A 15,437-nucleotide genomic window follows, 5' to 3' on the forward strand; every position below is an offset into this window, starting at 1 on the left:
TAGAAAGACTGCTGGATTATCAAACTTCAAACCACTTTGTCATATTTCAGAACAAGACAGAAGCTGACAATAAACAGACCGTAATAGATGAACTCCAGAAAAAGATTAAAAGACTGGAGTGCGAACTAGACAAGAAGGTGGCTTCTGAGCAAATTGAAAGAAAAGTTTTGAAGGAAGACAAGGTATGGTTCCATAGCCACAGAATGGTGTTGTGGTCTACCATTTAACACCAAAAAACTAAATGTTAATTTGCAAAATAAATGAATGATTTCTTTTGTTTAATATCCTTATAATCCAGACTGGGTTTAAGCAGAGTAACTGCAATTTTATAGGATTTTGACCAGAACAAATTTCCTTTGGGATAAATGGAGCTTAGACTTGCTTTATTGTGATAATGTGCTATATTGCAAACTTGCTGATTTGTACTAAAAGAAGAAAAATGTATGTTTTTTATCCTTTATTACAGAAATGTCACAGTTGTTTCTAAAGATCAGATAATTCAGTTTTTACTTTTTCACTGTCTTAATCAAAAATAAAAATCCAAATAGTTTTGTGTAATGTTTGTTTTTAAAATTAAAAAAATACTTGGGTTTGCAAAGCACCTTTCAGCATCTCAGCACATCTGGAAACTGTTCAGATAATTAAGTATTTTTTTAAGTGTACTCATTTTTGCAATTTAGTTTTCCCACAAACAGAAATTTGATAGATGCTGTAATAGAGATATTGCTTGAGGGGTTATTGTAGGTCAGGACAATTGAGAAATGACCCTAGTTTCCTTTGAAGTAGTGCCTTTCAATCTGTTATGTCAACCTGAGAGAGCGGATAGAACCCCGTGTAAAGGCTGGATCGAAAGACAAAATGCAGGCAGTGAAGGGGTGAAAATCTCATCAGAAAAAATCAAAACCTGAACAAACTCACTTGGTTACCAAGGAGTTACTTTACAATGTTTTTTTATTGGATGTCAAATGTTGTTTGACAATTCTCCAGTGAAATGTATTGGGACATGCTGTTACATTAAAAGCACTACATAAAACATCAAAAATAATGATGAGCCCCTCTGTAGTAACATTTTCCACTCTTTCTTCTTTTACCCATTTTTTTGCCTACAATACAAACCTACTTTGAGTGATGTTAATATGCTTTCAAACTGCTTTCACTGGATTATAATTTGATTGACTCCTGTAAGGGACCAATGGCCTTAAGCCAGGTTGCCATAGTAGCTCTCAGCCGGTCTACTATGGATACACAATCAACAAAAATTAATGTACTTCTACTGCAGTTCCTATTAACTTCCTGTTTAGGACTGTGTTCACTGAGTCAAATTTACAAACAGAGATTGTTTAAAAAAAAGTTTTCTTCCTCTGGATGGCACCCAGGTATTGTAAGGTGACTTTTTTTTTAATTATCATTTCTGGTCATGCTAATTTGCAACAAGCAATTTACCCAGAAGTTAGGATTAGACTCAATTATTGCTCAGATACTATGGGAAAGTTAACAGTGAGGTCACCACATTCACCATTATTGGTAGGTAAATAAAGCCCAGCAGGTTGTAGCAAGGAAGAGAAGTACCAAGGTTTTAATTTACCACAGTTTTGCTGGATGATATTACAGCTTCACTGTCAGCCTTGGCAAAACCCAAAAAGTTACCGCTCTATTGGAATGAAATACCGAGGTTTGTGCCATGAATAAGAAAGAATCTTGTTGCAGCCATTTCAGACTGGTGATTCATCTAGCAAGGACCCACTGAGTGTTCCTGGTAGAGAACAATTGAAACTCTGCAGCCTTTTTGTAGATTGGAAGTGTTAATGGAGATTTCTTAAATTGATTTTCTTTTTTTTTGCTCTCTCTCGCTTGTCTCTCAATCCTGTCTTTCTATCTCTTTTCCTTTCTGAATTTGATGTGACAGTAGAGTACCTTGTTTCCTTCTGCGTTGTTCCTCTGCTTCCATTGGGCTTGATCTTTAACAGGTCTTTTATGCCCTTTTCATCTGGTTTTCAATTCTTGGTCGTCCATTTGCATTTTCAATTGAATGTAATACCATCAAAGTGATGAGGAAAATAATCTCCTTTAAATGTATAGTATTTACCAACGATTATCCGTTTGTGAGTTCCACAATCACAATGTTCTCTGGGTACTTCTGTTGCTAGATTTACTGACTGTCTTCCATTTATGACTGATAATTTTCCTTCACAGATGCTACCTGACCCATTGAGTTCCTCCAGCATTTTGTTTGTTGCTCCAGATTCTAGCATCTGCAATCTCTTTGGGCCCATTAATTCTGATTTCCCCACAAGTAGAAACATCTTCTTTCCTTAACCCCTATCAAGGCCCTTCATAACTTCTTAACAGGTCAGCCCACAGTGTTTTCCAGCGATATTGGTCTAGCCTACCAACCTCTCATTCAATGAATGGAAGCTACCACAACTAAAGCTGGGAGGGAAGGTCTTTTTCTTGTCTGAGTCCACCCATGGCCTCATTTCCTCGTGTCTTGTTGATGGCTGATAGCAAGATGATGGCCGTAAGGTGCTGTGTTAACAGTGCTTTCCCTCACAATACAGACTTCCAGAGAGGAAATTGTGAAGTGGGAAGAAGGCAAAAAGTGGCAGGCTCGAGTGGAAGGGGCAAAAAACAAGCTGAAAGAAAAAGAGAAGGAGGTGGAAGCTCTGACCAGACAAGTCACCACACTGAAGGAATTGTATGCAAAGTAAGTTTTAATTTGGTGTGTTGTTTCTCGTAATGTGACCTCTGATACTTTTATTGACTTTCGCTGTTCAATTAGCTGTTCGGATTGCATCAAAGCAGACAACACCCAGCATCCATTCCTATCATCAAAACAGAAAATATATGTGGTCTAAAACTATAAAGTACTTTAATAGAAGACCTTGTAGACAAAGCTAATTACTAGCATCTATTTATGATACAATGAATGGTAGTGGGAAATAGTAAATGGTAAAATAAAATAAGCCCAAGAAATTTGCTATACACTGAACTCCTCCTTCCTCTTTAATAGTTATATTTTCTGTAAATGTTCTTCCACACTTCCAGTTGAATAGATTTGATAGTTTTATGACTTACTTTCTTGAATTTTGAAACCATAATACATTTTCTGTAACTTTCACATCAGTGATCTCTTTGCTTCAGCACTGGTTAAAATGCAGGCACGGATTTATTTCTGAAATCTGAGTCCCAGATTATCATTAATTTCTTCCAGCTAAACGGTGGCAAGATCTAAGTCATCCTCTGTGATTCGCACCAGCGTCTCCCATCTTCTGAAAGTAGTCACTCCTCCAGCCTGTACAGCCTAGTGCTCAGCAATCTTGGCATTCACTTGAATCCTAAGATGACCTTTATATCACATCCAGTTGTTTTCCAAGAGAGCACTGTAGAATGCTGTTCATTTTTATACTTCCATTCCCGCAAAGCTGCTGAAAATCTACTTCCTGTCTAGGATTAATTTTTAAATGCTGTTCTCAAAGATCTCTTCTACCACTTGCAAACCCCAGTCAATCCCAAGCTCTGCAGAAAGTGGTCTTTAAAACTTCAGTTCCAACTCCACCATTTCCCCATATCGCGTCCAGCTCTATTGACTACTTGTTTAAAGTAACTTTTGCATGTTGGCTTCAAGCTCTTGTTCTCGTTTCCACGTTCACACCCACCTGTATGAATAATCACTTCCACCCTTTTATCTCAGCATGTACTCTCTAATACTGACTCATGACCACTCTGTTTTGTGGCTAATCTTTCGGTCAACATACTCTGCCCTCTATAAGCACCAAATAAATCATTTCCCTTAAAATCCCCTTTAAACCCATGCTGTCAGTTTTTTTTGTTGTTTGATCTTTAATGTCTGTCATCCTCATTTCTTCCTGAATAAGTTTCTTGAGAAACTACACCAGGACAATTGTAATAAATTTAATTCCAGTGAATTTTAATGTGTATGTCTTTTAGATATCAATTTGTTTTTGGTTTTCCTTGGCTCAGCAGTTTTCTTACATCTGTTTTGTCTTGTTTCCCATTTATTTCTTTTTATTTTCTTTTTCCTTCATTGATTAAGTTATACTTCAGCCATAGTTAAACTGCTTCCATAGTGCAAGTGGGAGATGAATTTAAACAAGAGATTTCACAATAAATGGCAGAGGATTACACAGTGCACAATTGCTAACAGCCTTATGTATATAGAAAATGTTGAGATTTGCAATTGGTTGAATTTTATTCTTAACAATAGATCCAATACTGTGTAGGAAATTGTTAATTCTTCTTTACGGTTGGGAGAAGGTATTAGACTTGGCTTTTGTTTATACTGCATTTAACAAGAATTGGAAACCTTTCAGTAGTTTCCAAATTCACACAATAGTTCCAAAGAACTTTCTGGACATTTCTAATGGTGAAATTTATGAATTAGAATTAAAGCAGCACGTAGCTCAATTAAACAAATATATTATTAAATACAAGTTATTTTGATAAGTAATTTAAAGCTAGTTGATAAAGATATCTTGCATTTAATATACTACAACAAATTACCTTTTGCATTTCCCATGGTCATATGATGTTTTTAAATGGAGAGAGGTAATGGAAAGGCTTTCAGAAATAATACCACACACTGTCACCCTGTGACCATGATGCAGAAACACACTGCAACAGTTGGAGTAGAGAAACTAATTGGGAAATATTGACCTGGTACTTTACAATTGAAATATTCAACAAATCAGGCAGCATGAGTACAGCAAATAAAAAGTGTTAATATTTCCAGTTGATAACCAATCATCAGTTCCAATGAAAGTTAGTCATCCTGAAGCATCAATTCTATTTCTTGTTCCACTGATAGTGCCTGACTTCCTGCTTATTTCCAGCATTTAAGTGTTACTTTCAGATTTTGAGCATCCATAATATTTTGTTTTATTTTGCAACTGAAAATTTTGATAGAAAAGCGTGTTTAACAATTGTGAATTTCACAGCAAGAAGTGTACCCTGAACAAGATTTTTAATAACATACGGATATTATACATGTGTTCAATGGCAGAGTTGACCAGGAAAAGGGATGTTTACAGAGGAAACTGAAAGCTCGTGGCATTACAGTGGACCAGGTAATAGGTGTCAGAACCATGGAATGTGACAGAGAGATCGAAGATTTAAGGAGGAAGAACATGGAGCTTCAAGACCAGATGGAAAGCCTGAGGTGACTAGTAAGATAGATCACTTTCAAAGTATGACAATAGTTCTAGATACTTTTCATTGTTAATCTTTTTTTCCCTTAATACTTCTAATTACAATTTGAATGTTACGATATACTTATTGGTCTGTTCCTTCATGAACATTTTGGTGTTGATTTTGTATAAATGCTGAATAAAACACTGAAAATCTAAATCCTTCCTGAAGACCCGTCAGAACTCCAGCAGGTGACTGGTAAAATTGGTTGGTTCCGAGCTGTTTCTATGGGCCCGTATAAGGCCTTGAACAGTCATCTGCATCAAAGAAGTTCTCAAGTGATGAGTGGCCAAGGATGGAGTTGTTTGGCTGGGAATGCCCATGTCCTTCCCCTTGTAGGATCAGGAAGCTGGTACGTCGAGTAAAAGCAGGCATCCTGCTCCACCAAATGCTGGAAATGGAGCCCACCAGAGCAATCAGGTCAGGAACTAAAATTCCCATGGCTCTTCATCCCACTAAGAAGTAAAAATCTTTACTGTTGGCCTTCTTTGGAAGATGGGGTAAAGGAAGTTCTTTAGCCAAGGAGCATATTGGTGGCATCCTACTTATGGTTGGCACTATTGAGCTACACGTTCCCCCTGAGCTGGTGCTGAAGATGCCTCCAGAAATGTTGACACCCATCCATTTTACTTAAATAAAGTTTTTTCTCTCAAACCCAGTAGGTTCCATGGCCAAGGTCTCAGGTGGAGGCATTCATAAGAACATAAGAAACAGAAGCAGGTGGTCCATCGCATTTGCTCCACCATTCATTAAGATTAATGCTGATCTGTTACCTTAACACGGACACAAAAAATTCTGCAGATGCTGGAATCTGGAGCAATGCACAAAAAGTGCTGCAGGGACTCAGCAGGTCAGGCAGCATCCCTCCATAGATGCTGCCTGACCTGCTGAGTTCCTCCAGCACTTTTTGTGTATTGTTACCTTAACACCATTTTTTCCTGCACCAGCCGCATCATCCTTGATTTCTTTAATATCAAAAAAACCGATCAATCTCTACTCTGAACATGCACAGCAACTGAGCCTCCATAGCCATCTCGAGTAAAGAATTCTAAAGATTCGGTACCTCTAAATTTAGTCCTGACCTCTGAAACTGTCTGTGTGGAGTTTGCATGTTCTCCAGTTTCCTCCCCCATCCCAAAAATGTGAGTTGGTAGGTTATTTGGCTACTGTAAATTGCCCCTCGATAGAATCTGGGAGAATAGAATGGGTTAGGGTAGGATTTGTGTAAAGATGGGTGCTTGAAGATCGGCATGAAGTCGGTGAGACACAGGAACTGTTTCTATGCTGTATCTCTTTATGATGCTGGGTTAAAAACTTTCATCACAACTCAGTCCTGAATGGCAAATCCTTTTTAGAAACAGTGACTCCTGGTTCTAGGCACCCCAGCCAGAGATAACTTCATCCCTGCATCTTCCCTGTCAAGTTCCTTAAGAATTTTGTGTTTCAGTTAGACCATTTCTCATTTTTCTCAGCTTGTATAGCTCACTCTCCTAAATCTCTTCTCTTAGAACAAACCTAATTCCAGTGATAAATCTGGTGAAACTCCATTTATTACAAGTATATCCTCCTTTAGTTAGGGAGGTCATACCTGAATACAATATTCCAAATACAGACTCACAAGGACACCCTGTGATTACAAGGCATCTTTACTCATGCACTCAAATTCTATTGCAATTAAGGCCTTACTAGTTGCTTGCTTGAATTGCCTGTTCACTTACAGTGATTCATGTACAAAGACATTTAACAAATGCTCCAACTCTATTTTTCCGTCAAAGCAAATAACCTCGCATTTTTCCACATTATGTTCCATCTGTCATGTCCTTGATATGATATCTTTATTAGTTACACGTACAGTGAAATGCATCTTTTGCGTAGAGTGTTCTGGGGGCAGCCCACAAGTGTCGCCACGCTTCCGATACCAACATAGCATGCCCACAACTTCCTAACCCATACGTCTTTGGAATGTGGGAAGAAACCGGAGCACCCAGAGGAAACCCACGCAGACACGGGGAGAACATACAAACTCCTTACAGACATAGGCCGGAATCGAACCCGGGTCGCTGGCGCTGTAATAGCGTTATGCTAACTGCTACACTGCCATGCCTCCTCCCATTCCTTTAGCCTAACTTTATCCTCCCGAAGCCCCTCTGCATCTTCAAATCACATTTTTACTGAAAACCAGTATGTTTCCAATGGAATTAATGATTGATTCTAGCAGAACTGAAAGAGAAAATTCAGGAATTCATTCCAAAGGCCAGTTTAGTGGCCAGAGCCTGCAACTACACTGGGACAGTTAGCGTCAAAGTCGAGTTTACTGACATATGCACAAGTACATGTATGCACAGGTGCAATGAAAAAATTACTTGCAGGAGCATCACAGGCACGTAGCATCATATAAGCAGCATCCACAAGAAAAACATAAATTAAACTTAAATTACACACAGTTTTTACAAGAAAGAACACAATTAGAACAAAAAAAAGCCCATTTCAGTGTAAAATGATTAAAATGGTCATAATGTTGCTAAACTGTAGTGATTGGGGTTTTGCCGGTTCGTTCAAGAACTGAATGATTGAAGGGAAGTAGCTGTTCTTGAACCTGGTGGTATTGGGACTTAAGGCTTCTGTACCTCCTGCCCAATGGTAGCTGCGAGAAGATGGCATAAATAACGTGCAAAACTAAATATAAGTTGTCATGTTAAATATCGATACAACAGAATGACTAAAAGTAGTGACAAGAAGAAAGGCAAGTTGTAATCAGTGTGTGCAAGACATGTCCAAAATGTTTAATGTTATGTGTACCCAATAATAAAATCTTATAAGGCCTTTTGCATGAATAGGCACCAGTTTGAGTTCAATATTTCCGGATTTGTATGTATGATTTGTCTTCCAGTGGAAGAAATTTTTTGTGTTGTCCTAGTTAATTGAAGTTGTACAAAAGCATAATATTTAATTTATTAAAATGGGAGCTGCTGTAAGCCATTCAGCAACTTGTCTGCCCCTTAACTCCATCTGCCTGCTTTGGTTCCATAATCTTGGCTGACAAAAATCTATTGATCTTTGTTTTTAAATTTTCAATTAATCCCAAGGCTCAACAGTCTTTTGTGGGAAGAATGCTCCAGGGTTGATGAAGAACTGCATCTTGACTTCATTCCTAAAGAGATTTCATTTTAAGATTGTCTTTTTCCTGATATTTTCCCACCCGAAGGAACAGTTTCTGTCTGCTAGTCCACCTTAAAAAAATCCTTTAATCGCTTTGAATATTACAATTATAACATCCTTTATTCTGTATCCAATGATACAAATCTAATCAAGACATACAAATCCACACAAGGCAACCTTTCCTCATAATTTAATTCTTTTCAATCCCTTCTTGAAATGTTACTTCCAAACAAAGCACTCAATTTACCAATTCTCCCTCATTAACTCTACATTCTGCTGCAGAAATAAAAGTACTGAACATTTTCAAAGTATCTTTGGATGACATTGAATATTTTTATTCCATCTTAATAAAGATGCATTTATTGCAACTAGTAACACAAAACTGTGTTTAATTTTTTTGTCTAAGGCAACAACAAGCTTTACCAAGGGATTCGGTGGTGGAAGATTTAACTTTGAAAAATCGTTACTTGCATGAAAAGATCCAAGCTTTAGAAAGGCAGCTGTCAATGAGCACTTCATCCAGACCATCAGTATGTATTTGTTTTAATACTTTAAGAACACAGTAACCAACAGGTTCATAAGATATAATCACTTGACCCACTGCACTAATGCTGCCTCTTTGAAATTATACCTAACCCCAATACCCCTGAAAGGCTCTCCCTTTGAAAGGAGAAGAGTTTTATTTTGTCTGATGAATTAAACTGTTGAAAAATTAATTAAATTTATCTTTTTATAATGATATAACAGCTGAACAACAAAATAATTGAAAATGTTTTAGTTATTTTAATTAAGCTTTTGCATTACTTTTAATAGCCTAAAAATTAGAGAGTGCTTTGACAAAAGTGGTTAAAGACAGTCCAATTGAGATGTTGAATGTGGTCTGCAGATATACAGTATCTATAGTACACCAAGCTCCACATCATCTTTCATCCAGTTCTCTTCCTTTGTGCCTGTCCCTTTCTCTCATATGCTACATGGCTTCTCTTTGTACGTGTGTATAGTCCAAACTGACTTTGGATCCCCATGTCCATAATGAATCTAAAGGACCTGCAGCTACTACCGCTTTGCAACATACCAGTACTGAGAAAAAGACAAAAATACGAAACAGTAGGAAAGCAAGGTTCCGTTTGTACAAGAGTAATCGGATTTATGATCAACCAGAGAACACATCTTCAAATGGGACTGGCGTAAAAGCTGGGCAGAGCATTGAAAGTGACGAGAGGAGAATGATTTCAACTGTGACAGAAGAGAATGCATGTACCAGTGTCCAGAGGGAGCGGCCTTTCACTGGTGGTGCAGTTGGTGGGGATGAAACAAATGAAGAAGAACCCTCGTTTGAGGAAGAGACGGAAGTGAAACAGACAGGTGTAAAAGAACAACAAACTAACGCCAACCTGGGTGAAGATGTGGAACATCCAGAAATGGATGATCCTTCCCGGGATCCAACAAGCAGCGAGGAGAGCACAAGTAGCACGAGTGAGCTGGAGCCTGGAAAAGGGGATGAAGTGGATCAGAGAACACCAGAAGAACAGGGAGGACTGGATTCTGAGAAGCACACAATCTCTGAAGATCAGCTTCAGGTTATCAACCCACAAAATCTAGCAGAAAGAACCTCCCTTACCCTCCCCCAAATTAGGCAGTAGGCAGTAAATTATTTTTAACTGCTCAATTAGCAAAGCTTTTCAAAAATATATGCCAATAGTGCAAAAATACCTCAAATAAATTCTGATAGTTTTGCTTGCAAATGTATGCATCCATCTTTTAGATTTGTATCATGGCTTTACAAGAGCTTTTCTGTGCAGTGTTGTGCTTGGAGGAATCACTGTTTCTGACAGTCTGTTTCCTTGTTCTACCCAGACCTCCGGAATTGGATCTGATGCTTCATCTCAAAAGGAACAGCAACTTCAGAAAGAGAACCTGAGTCTGTCTGCAGATAATGTGGAGCTGCGCTTTCAGCTGGAGCAGGCCAATAAGGATTTACCACGGTTAAGGGTAGACTTTGCACGAGCACATAATCTTTACTGTAGGAGCTGTGTGTCTTTTAGAATTACTCCCAATACATATCCACTAAAATCAGAACATCATTGGAAGTAGGTGCAGGAGAAGGCCTTGATCGGGTGGATAGTCAGAGGCTTTTCCCCAGGGCTGAAATGGTGGCCACAAGAGGACATAGGTTTAAGGTGCTGGGGAGTAGGTATAGAGGAGATGTCAGGGGTAAGTTTTTTACTCAGAGAGTGGTGAGTGTGTGGAATGGGCTGCCGGCAACGGTGGTGAGTGTGTGGAATGGGCTGCCGGCAACAGTGGTGGAGGTGGATACGATAGGGTCTTTTAAGAGACTGTTGGATAGGTACATGGAGATGAGAAAAATAGAGGGCTATGGGTAAGCCTAGTAATTTCTAGGGTAGGGACATGCTTTGTGGGCCGAAGGGCCTGAATTGTGCTGTAGGTTTTTCTATGTTTCTAAGGCCATTTGCCTCCCCATGCTTGATCTGCCATTCAAAAAGATTATTACTGATCTTTTACCTCAGTGGTACTTTCCTACACTAACCCCACATCCCCCGACTCACTTAATATCTTAATACCAATGGATCCTTGTATTGAATACACTGAGTGAGTGAATCTCCACAGCCCTCTTAGGCAGTAAATTCCAAAGACTGACTATCCTCTGTATGAAGAAATTTCTCCTCGCTGCCATCTACAATGGCCAATCCTTATTTTGAGACCGTGAGCCCTGGTTTACAACCCCAGTTGGAGGGGGCTGGGGCTGGAAGGACATCAAACTACCCTTTCAAGTGCCTTAACAACATTGTACATTTTAATGAAATCACCTCTCGTTCTCCTAAGCTGAAGAGGATACAGGCCTAAAAACGCTGGAAACAGCAGGTCAGGCAGCATCTGTGGAAAGAGAAGCAGGATAAACATTTCTGGTCGAAAACTTTGTCTGAACTGGTATTTGGTATTGGTATTGATTTATTATTGTCACTTGTACTGAGGTACAGTGAAAAACTTGTCTTGCATACCGATCATACAGGTCAATTCATTAAGCAGTGCATTGAGGTAGTACAGGGTAAAAACAATAATAGTACAGAGTAAAGTGTCACAGCTGCAGGGAAGTGCATTGCAGGTAGACAATAAGGTGCAAGGTCATAACAAGGTAGATTGTGAGGTCAAGACTCCATCTCATCGTATGAGGGAATTGTTCAATAGTCCTATCACAGTGGGACAGAAGCTGTCCTTGAGCCTGGTGGTGTGTGCCCTCAGGCTCCTGTATCTCCTGCCTGATGGGAGAGGGGAGAAGAGAGAATGACCTGGGTGACTGGGAAAGGTTGTTGCAAAAGTGAAGGAGGGATGGATTGCACAAAGGGAATATCTCTGATTGATGGAAGTCAGGGTGGCTGTGGGGATAAATTGTAGAGGTCATGCAGTCAGTGGGCTATTGGGGGCAATTGGAGAGAGAGGAAACAAATAAAATGGTGGTGGTTTGGGAGTGAGATACAAACAAAGGATTGTAAAAAGATGCAAAATGCAGGGCTGTAGGACATGCCCAGCAGGGCTGTAGGACATGCCCAGCAGTCAGGCTGTGCCAGTGAAGAGAGAAGAACTGAGCCAACATCACAGTTGGATGACCTACAGCAGAAATGGCCAGTTCTGACACAGACAGAGAAAGCGAGTTACCTGAAATTGTAGAAATCGATAATGAATTCGGTGCCCAGACGGGAGATGAGGTGCTGTTCCTCAAGCTAATCTTGCTCTTGCTGTAACAGTGTAGGAAGCCACAGACAGGTAAGTCAGAGTGGGATGGAGAGTTAAAGTGGTGGGGAACAGAGGGCTCTGAGTTGTCGCTGCTGGCTAAACACAGATGTTCCTTTACCCTCCACAAAGCTTTATAAAACTCTAGTTAGGCCGTATCTGGAGTATTGCATTCAGTTCTGGTTGCCCCATTATCGGAAGGATCATGGGTACATAGCATCAGATAAGCAGCATTCACAAGAAAAGCATGAATTAAGCATAAATTGTACACAATTATACAGGAAAGAACACAATTAGAACAAAAAAAGTCAATTTTATTGTAAAGTGATCAAAGTGGTCATAGTATTTCTAAACTGCAGTGATTAGGGTTGTGCAGGTGGGTTCAAGAAACAAATTGTTGTTGTGAAGTAGCTGTTCTTGAACCTGGTGGTGTGGAACTTCAGGCTTCTGTACCTCCTGCCCGATGGTAGCTGCGAGAAGATGGCATTGCCCGGATGGCGGGGATCTTTGATGATGGACGTTACCAACTTGAGGCAGCGCCTCCTGTCAATATTACCAATGGTGGGGAGGGATGTGCCCGTGATGTATTGGGCTGAGTCCACTACTCTCTGCAGCTTCTTACATTCCTGCACATTGGAATTGCTGTACCAGACCATGATGCAACCAGTCAGGGCACTTTCTGTAGAAGTTTGTCGGGGTGGTCGGTGACAAGCCGAACCTCCTGAGAAAATAAAGACACTGGTGTGCTTTCCTTGTGATTGCATCAATGTGCTGGGCCCAGGACAGGTCGTCCGATATGTTAACGCCTAGGAATTTAAAGCTGCTGACCCTCTCCACCGCTGATCCCCCAATGTAGACTGTTGCATGTTCGCCCTCCTTCCCATTTTGTTAATAACAGATTCTAGCATCTTCCCTTCTACAATCATCAGCCAAACCAGTTTGTCATCCCCCCTTTGCTCCTTCCCACCTTTCTTAAATAGATTCATAGAGTTGTACAGCACAGAAACAGGCCCTTCAGCCCATCTCATCCATGCCGACTGTGTTGTCTATCTATGCTAATCCCATTTGCCCACAGTAAACCAGTATCCCTCTAATCCTCTCCTATCAAAGTAAATATAAAATTTGTAAGGCAAATAGTGGAGGTGCATTTGCTATCTTCCGATCTGTGGGATCTGTTCTGGAGTCTATGTAATTTTGGAAGATGACAGCCAGTGCAATCCACAACCCTGTAGCTACCTCATCCAAAACTTAGGTCATTAGGTCATTTATCATCTTTGAGTCCCATTAATCAAGTCAAGTCAAGTTTATTGTCATGTGCACAAGTACCTGTATGCTCATCTGCAATGAAAAACTTATTTGCAGCAGCATCACTGGCACATAGCATTAGAGACACAATATTCAAAAGGAAAATATAAATTAAATATCTTTAGCATTAGGTTTTCAGTCATGCTGATTCCTTTGAACTCCTCAATTACTCTAGACCTGTAGTCCTCCACTATTCCTGGGAGGTTTTTTGTGCCTTCTTCCATTAAGACTTGCTTATTTCATAACATTGCTTTACTAAAAAGATCAAAGAATTCATTTCTCTGCTGCACTTATGTAAGTTGGTTTATACTATGTCAATGTTTTCTTACCTTTTCTCAGGATCAAATAGTTAATTTACAGGAAATGTATCAACTCCTCAAGAAGGAGAAAGCAGATTTGGAAAGAAAGCTTGGAAATGTTCGAGGGGTAAGTGTGATAATGAGTTTTCCACAATATTGTAGATGCAAACTAATGAGAGTACACCAACACAAATCAGAACTTGGTTCTTTTAATATTTTAAAGTAATTCATTGACTCATACTGTTCAGGAGCCAGTCAACAACTCCTGCCTTTGCTGGCACTTTGAAACCCGTATCTGAATGGTCCTCCATTCCCCATAATTATGAAAATGTTTTTTATTTTAGATATTCACTTCCTAAAATACAATTAAACTGTTTAACTTTATTGCAAATGTGTTCTTACCACCTTTGCTATTGATCAAATTGCTTTAATAGTATTTGTCTTAAAGGAAATTTAGGTTTAGGTTTAGGTTGGTCTCCATACTTGTAAATGAATCTATATTGAATGCTATTGCAGTGATTGTGAGTGTGTGCCCATTGGTGGGAGAGAATGATGCTGGTTAGCAACCCTACATTTATGTAAGCCTTTATTCACTCTCGAACTTTGAAGAAACATTGTCCATGGGATTGTTTATTTTCGTTGCTGCACGACTGGGAACCCTCCGGGCTTCATCAGTTGATGCTCTCTGTCTAGATGCAGCAAGTCAAAGTATTCAAATATTATGATTTATTAAAAATTTTGAGACGACAGCTACTGCTAATGTTGCAGGAGAACATAAAACACAATGAGTAGCAGAAGAGCAGCTACCCCACTGAACTAGACCCACACACAATATGACGGGAAGATCATAATTGGACAATTCCTAACAAAATACTGTGCTATAGTCAAAGTTGAGTTTATTGTCATATGCAGAAGTACAACGAAAAATTTACTCGCAACAGCATCACAGGCACATAACATCATATAAGCAGCATTCACAAGAAAAATATAAATTAAACAAACTATACAAAATTTTGCAAGAAAGAACATAATTACAACAAAGAATCGAAGTCCAAAGTGCAAAGTGATCAAAATGGTCATAGTGTTGCTAAACTGTAGTGATTAAGGTTGTGCCGGTTGGTTCAAGAGCCAAATTTGTTGTTGTGAAGTAGCTGTTCTTGAATTTGATGGTGTGGGACTTCAGGCTTCTGTACCTCCTGCCCGATGGTGGCTGCAAGAAGATGGCATTACCCAGATGGTGGGGATATTTGATGATGGACGTTGACTTTTTGAGGCAGCGCCTCCTGTAGTGGCTGTACGTGACTTAGTTTCAAGGGCAAATGATCTTGGGGTGCCAGTTCCAGGATACAAGATTATTTCTGTCTCCAAAACTATTTAAGTTGTGGACAGGGGTTTTTAATTGGCATGGACAGTTATAAACTATTGATTTTGTTCAGCAGGCGGGGCGCAGTGGCAAAACGGTGGCTGAACTAGAAAAAACAATAGGGTTGATGAAGAAGGTGGTGGAGAGAGTACAACGAGAGAACGAGGAGCTGAAGAAGGCACCAGGAGTGGTTTCCTCTGAGAAAAGAACCGGTCTTGAAATGGAAAATGAAAAGCTTAAGGTTTGTGTCAGCATTCTTTTTTCTACCTTGATGTAATTATGTATGGCATGATCTATCTGGATGGCACACAAACAAAAGCTTTTCACTGTATCTCAGTACATGTGACAATAATGCA

At 39.5% G+C, this 15,437-nt stretch overlaps 1 protein-coding gene across 4 annotated transcripts in view; it reads left to right on the forward strand.

Annotated features, from left to right (window-relative positions):
• Nucleotides 1-15,437, forward strand: part of cep290 (centrosomal protein 290) — a 107,939-nt gene that overhangs the window by 75,546 nt on the left and 16,956 nt on the right. For all 4 annotated transcript variants that reach the window (XM_052030642.1, XM_052030638.1, XM_052030640.1 and 1 more), the window contains 7 exons: nucleotides 51-182; nucleotides 2,559-2,704; nucleotides 5,021-5,176; nucleotides 8,771-8,894; nucleotides 10,222-10,356; nucleotides 13,759-13,845; nucleotides 15,158-15,322. In XM_052030642.1, coding sequence (XP_051886602.1) covers nucleotides 51-182; nucleotides 2,559-2,704; nucleotides 5,021-5,176; nucleotides 8,771-8,894; nucleotides 10,222-10,356; nucleotides 13,759-13,845; nucleotides 15,158-15,322 — 945 coding nt within the window. The remainder of the gene's footprint in view (nucleotides 1-50; nucleotides 183-2,558; nucleotides 2,705-5,020; nucleotides 5,177-8,770; nucleotides 8,895-10,221; nucleotides 10,357-13,758; nucleotides 13,846-15,157; nucleotides 15,323-15,437) is intronic.

The sequence above is a fragment of the Pristis pectinata genome, chromosome 15 (assembly GCF_009764475.1).
Source record: "Pristis pectinata isolate sPriPec2 chromosome 15, sPriPec2.1.pri, whole genome shotgun sequence".
NCBI classification, from domain to species: Eukaryota; Metazoa; Chordata; class Chondrichthyes; order Rhinopristiformes; family Pristidae; genus Pristis; species Pristis pectinata.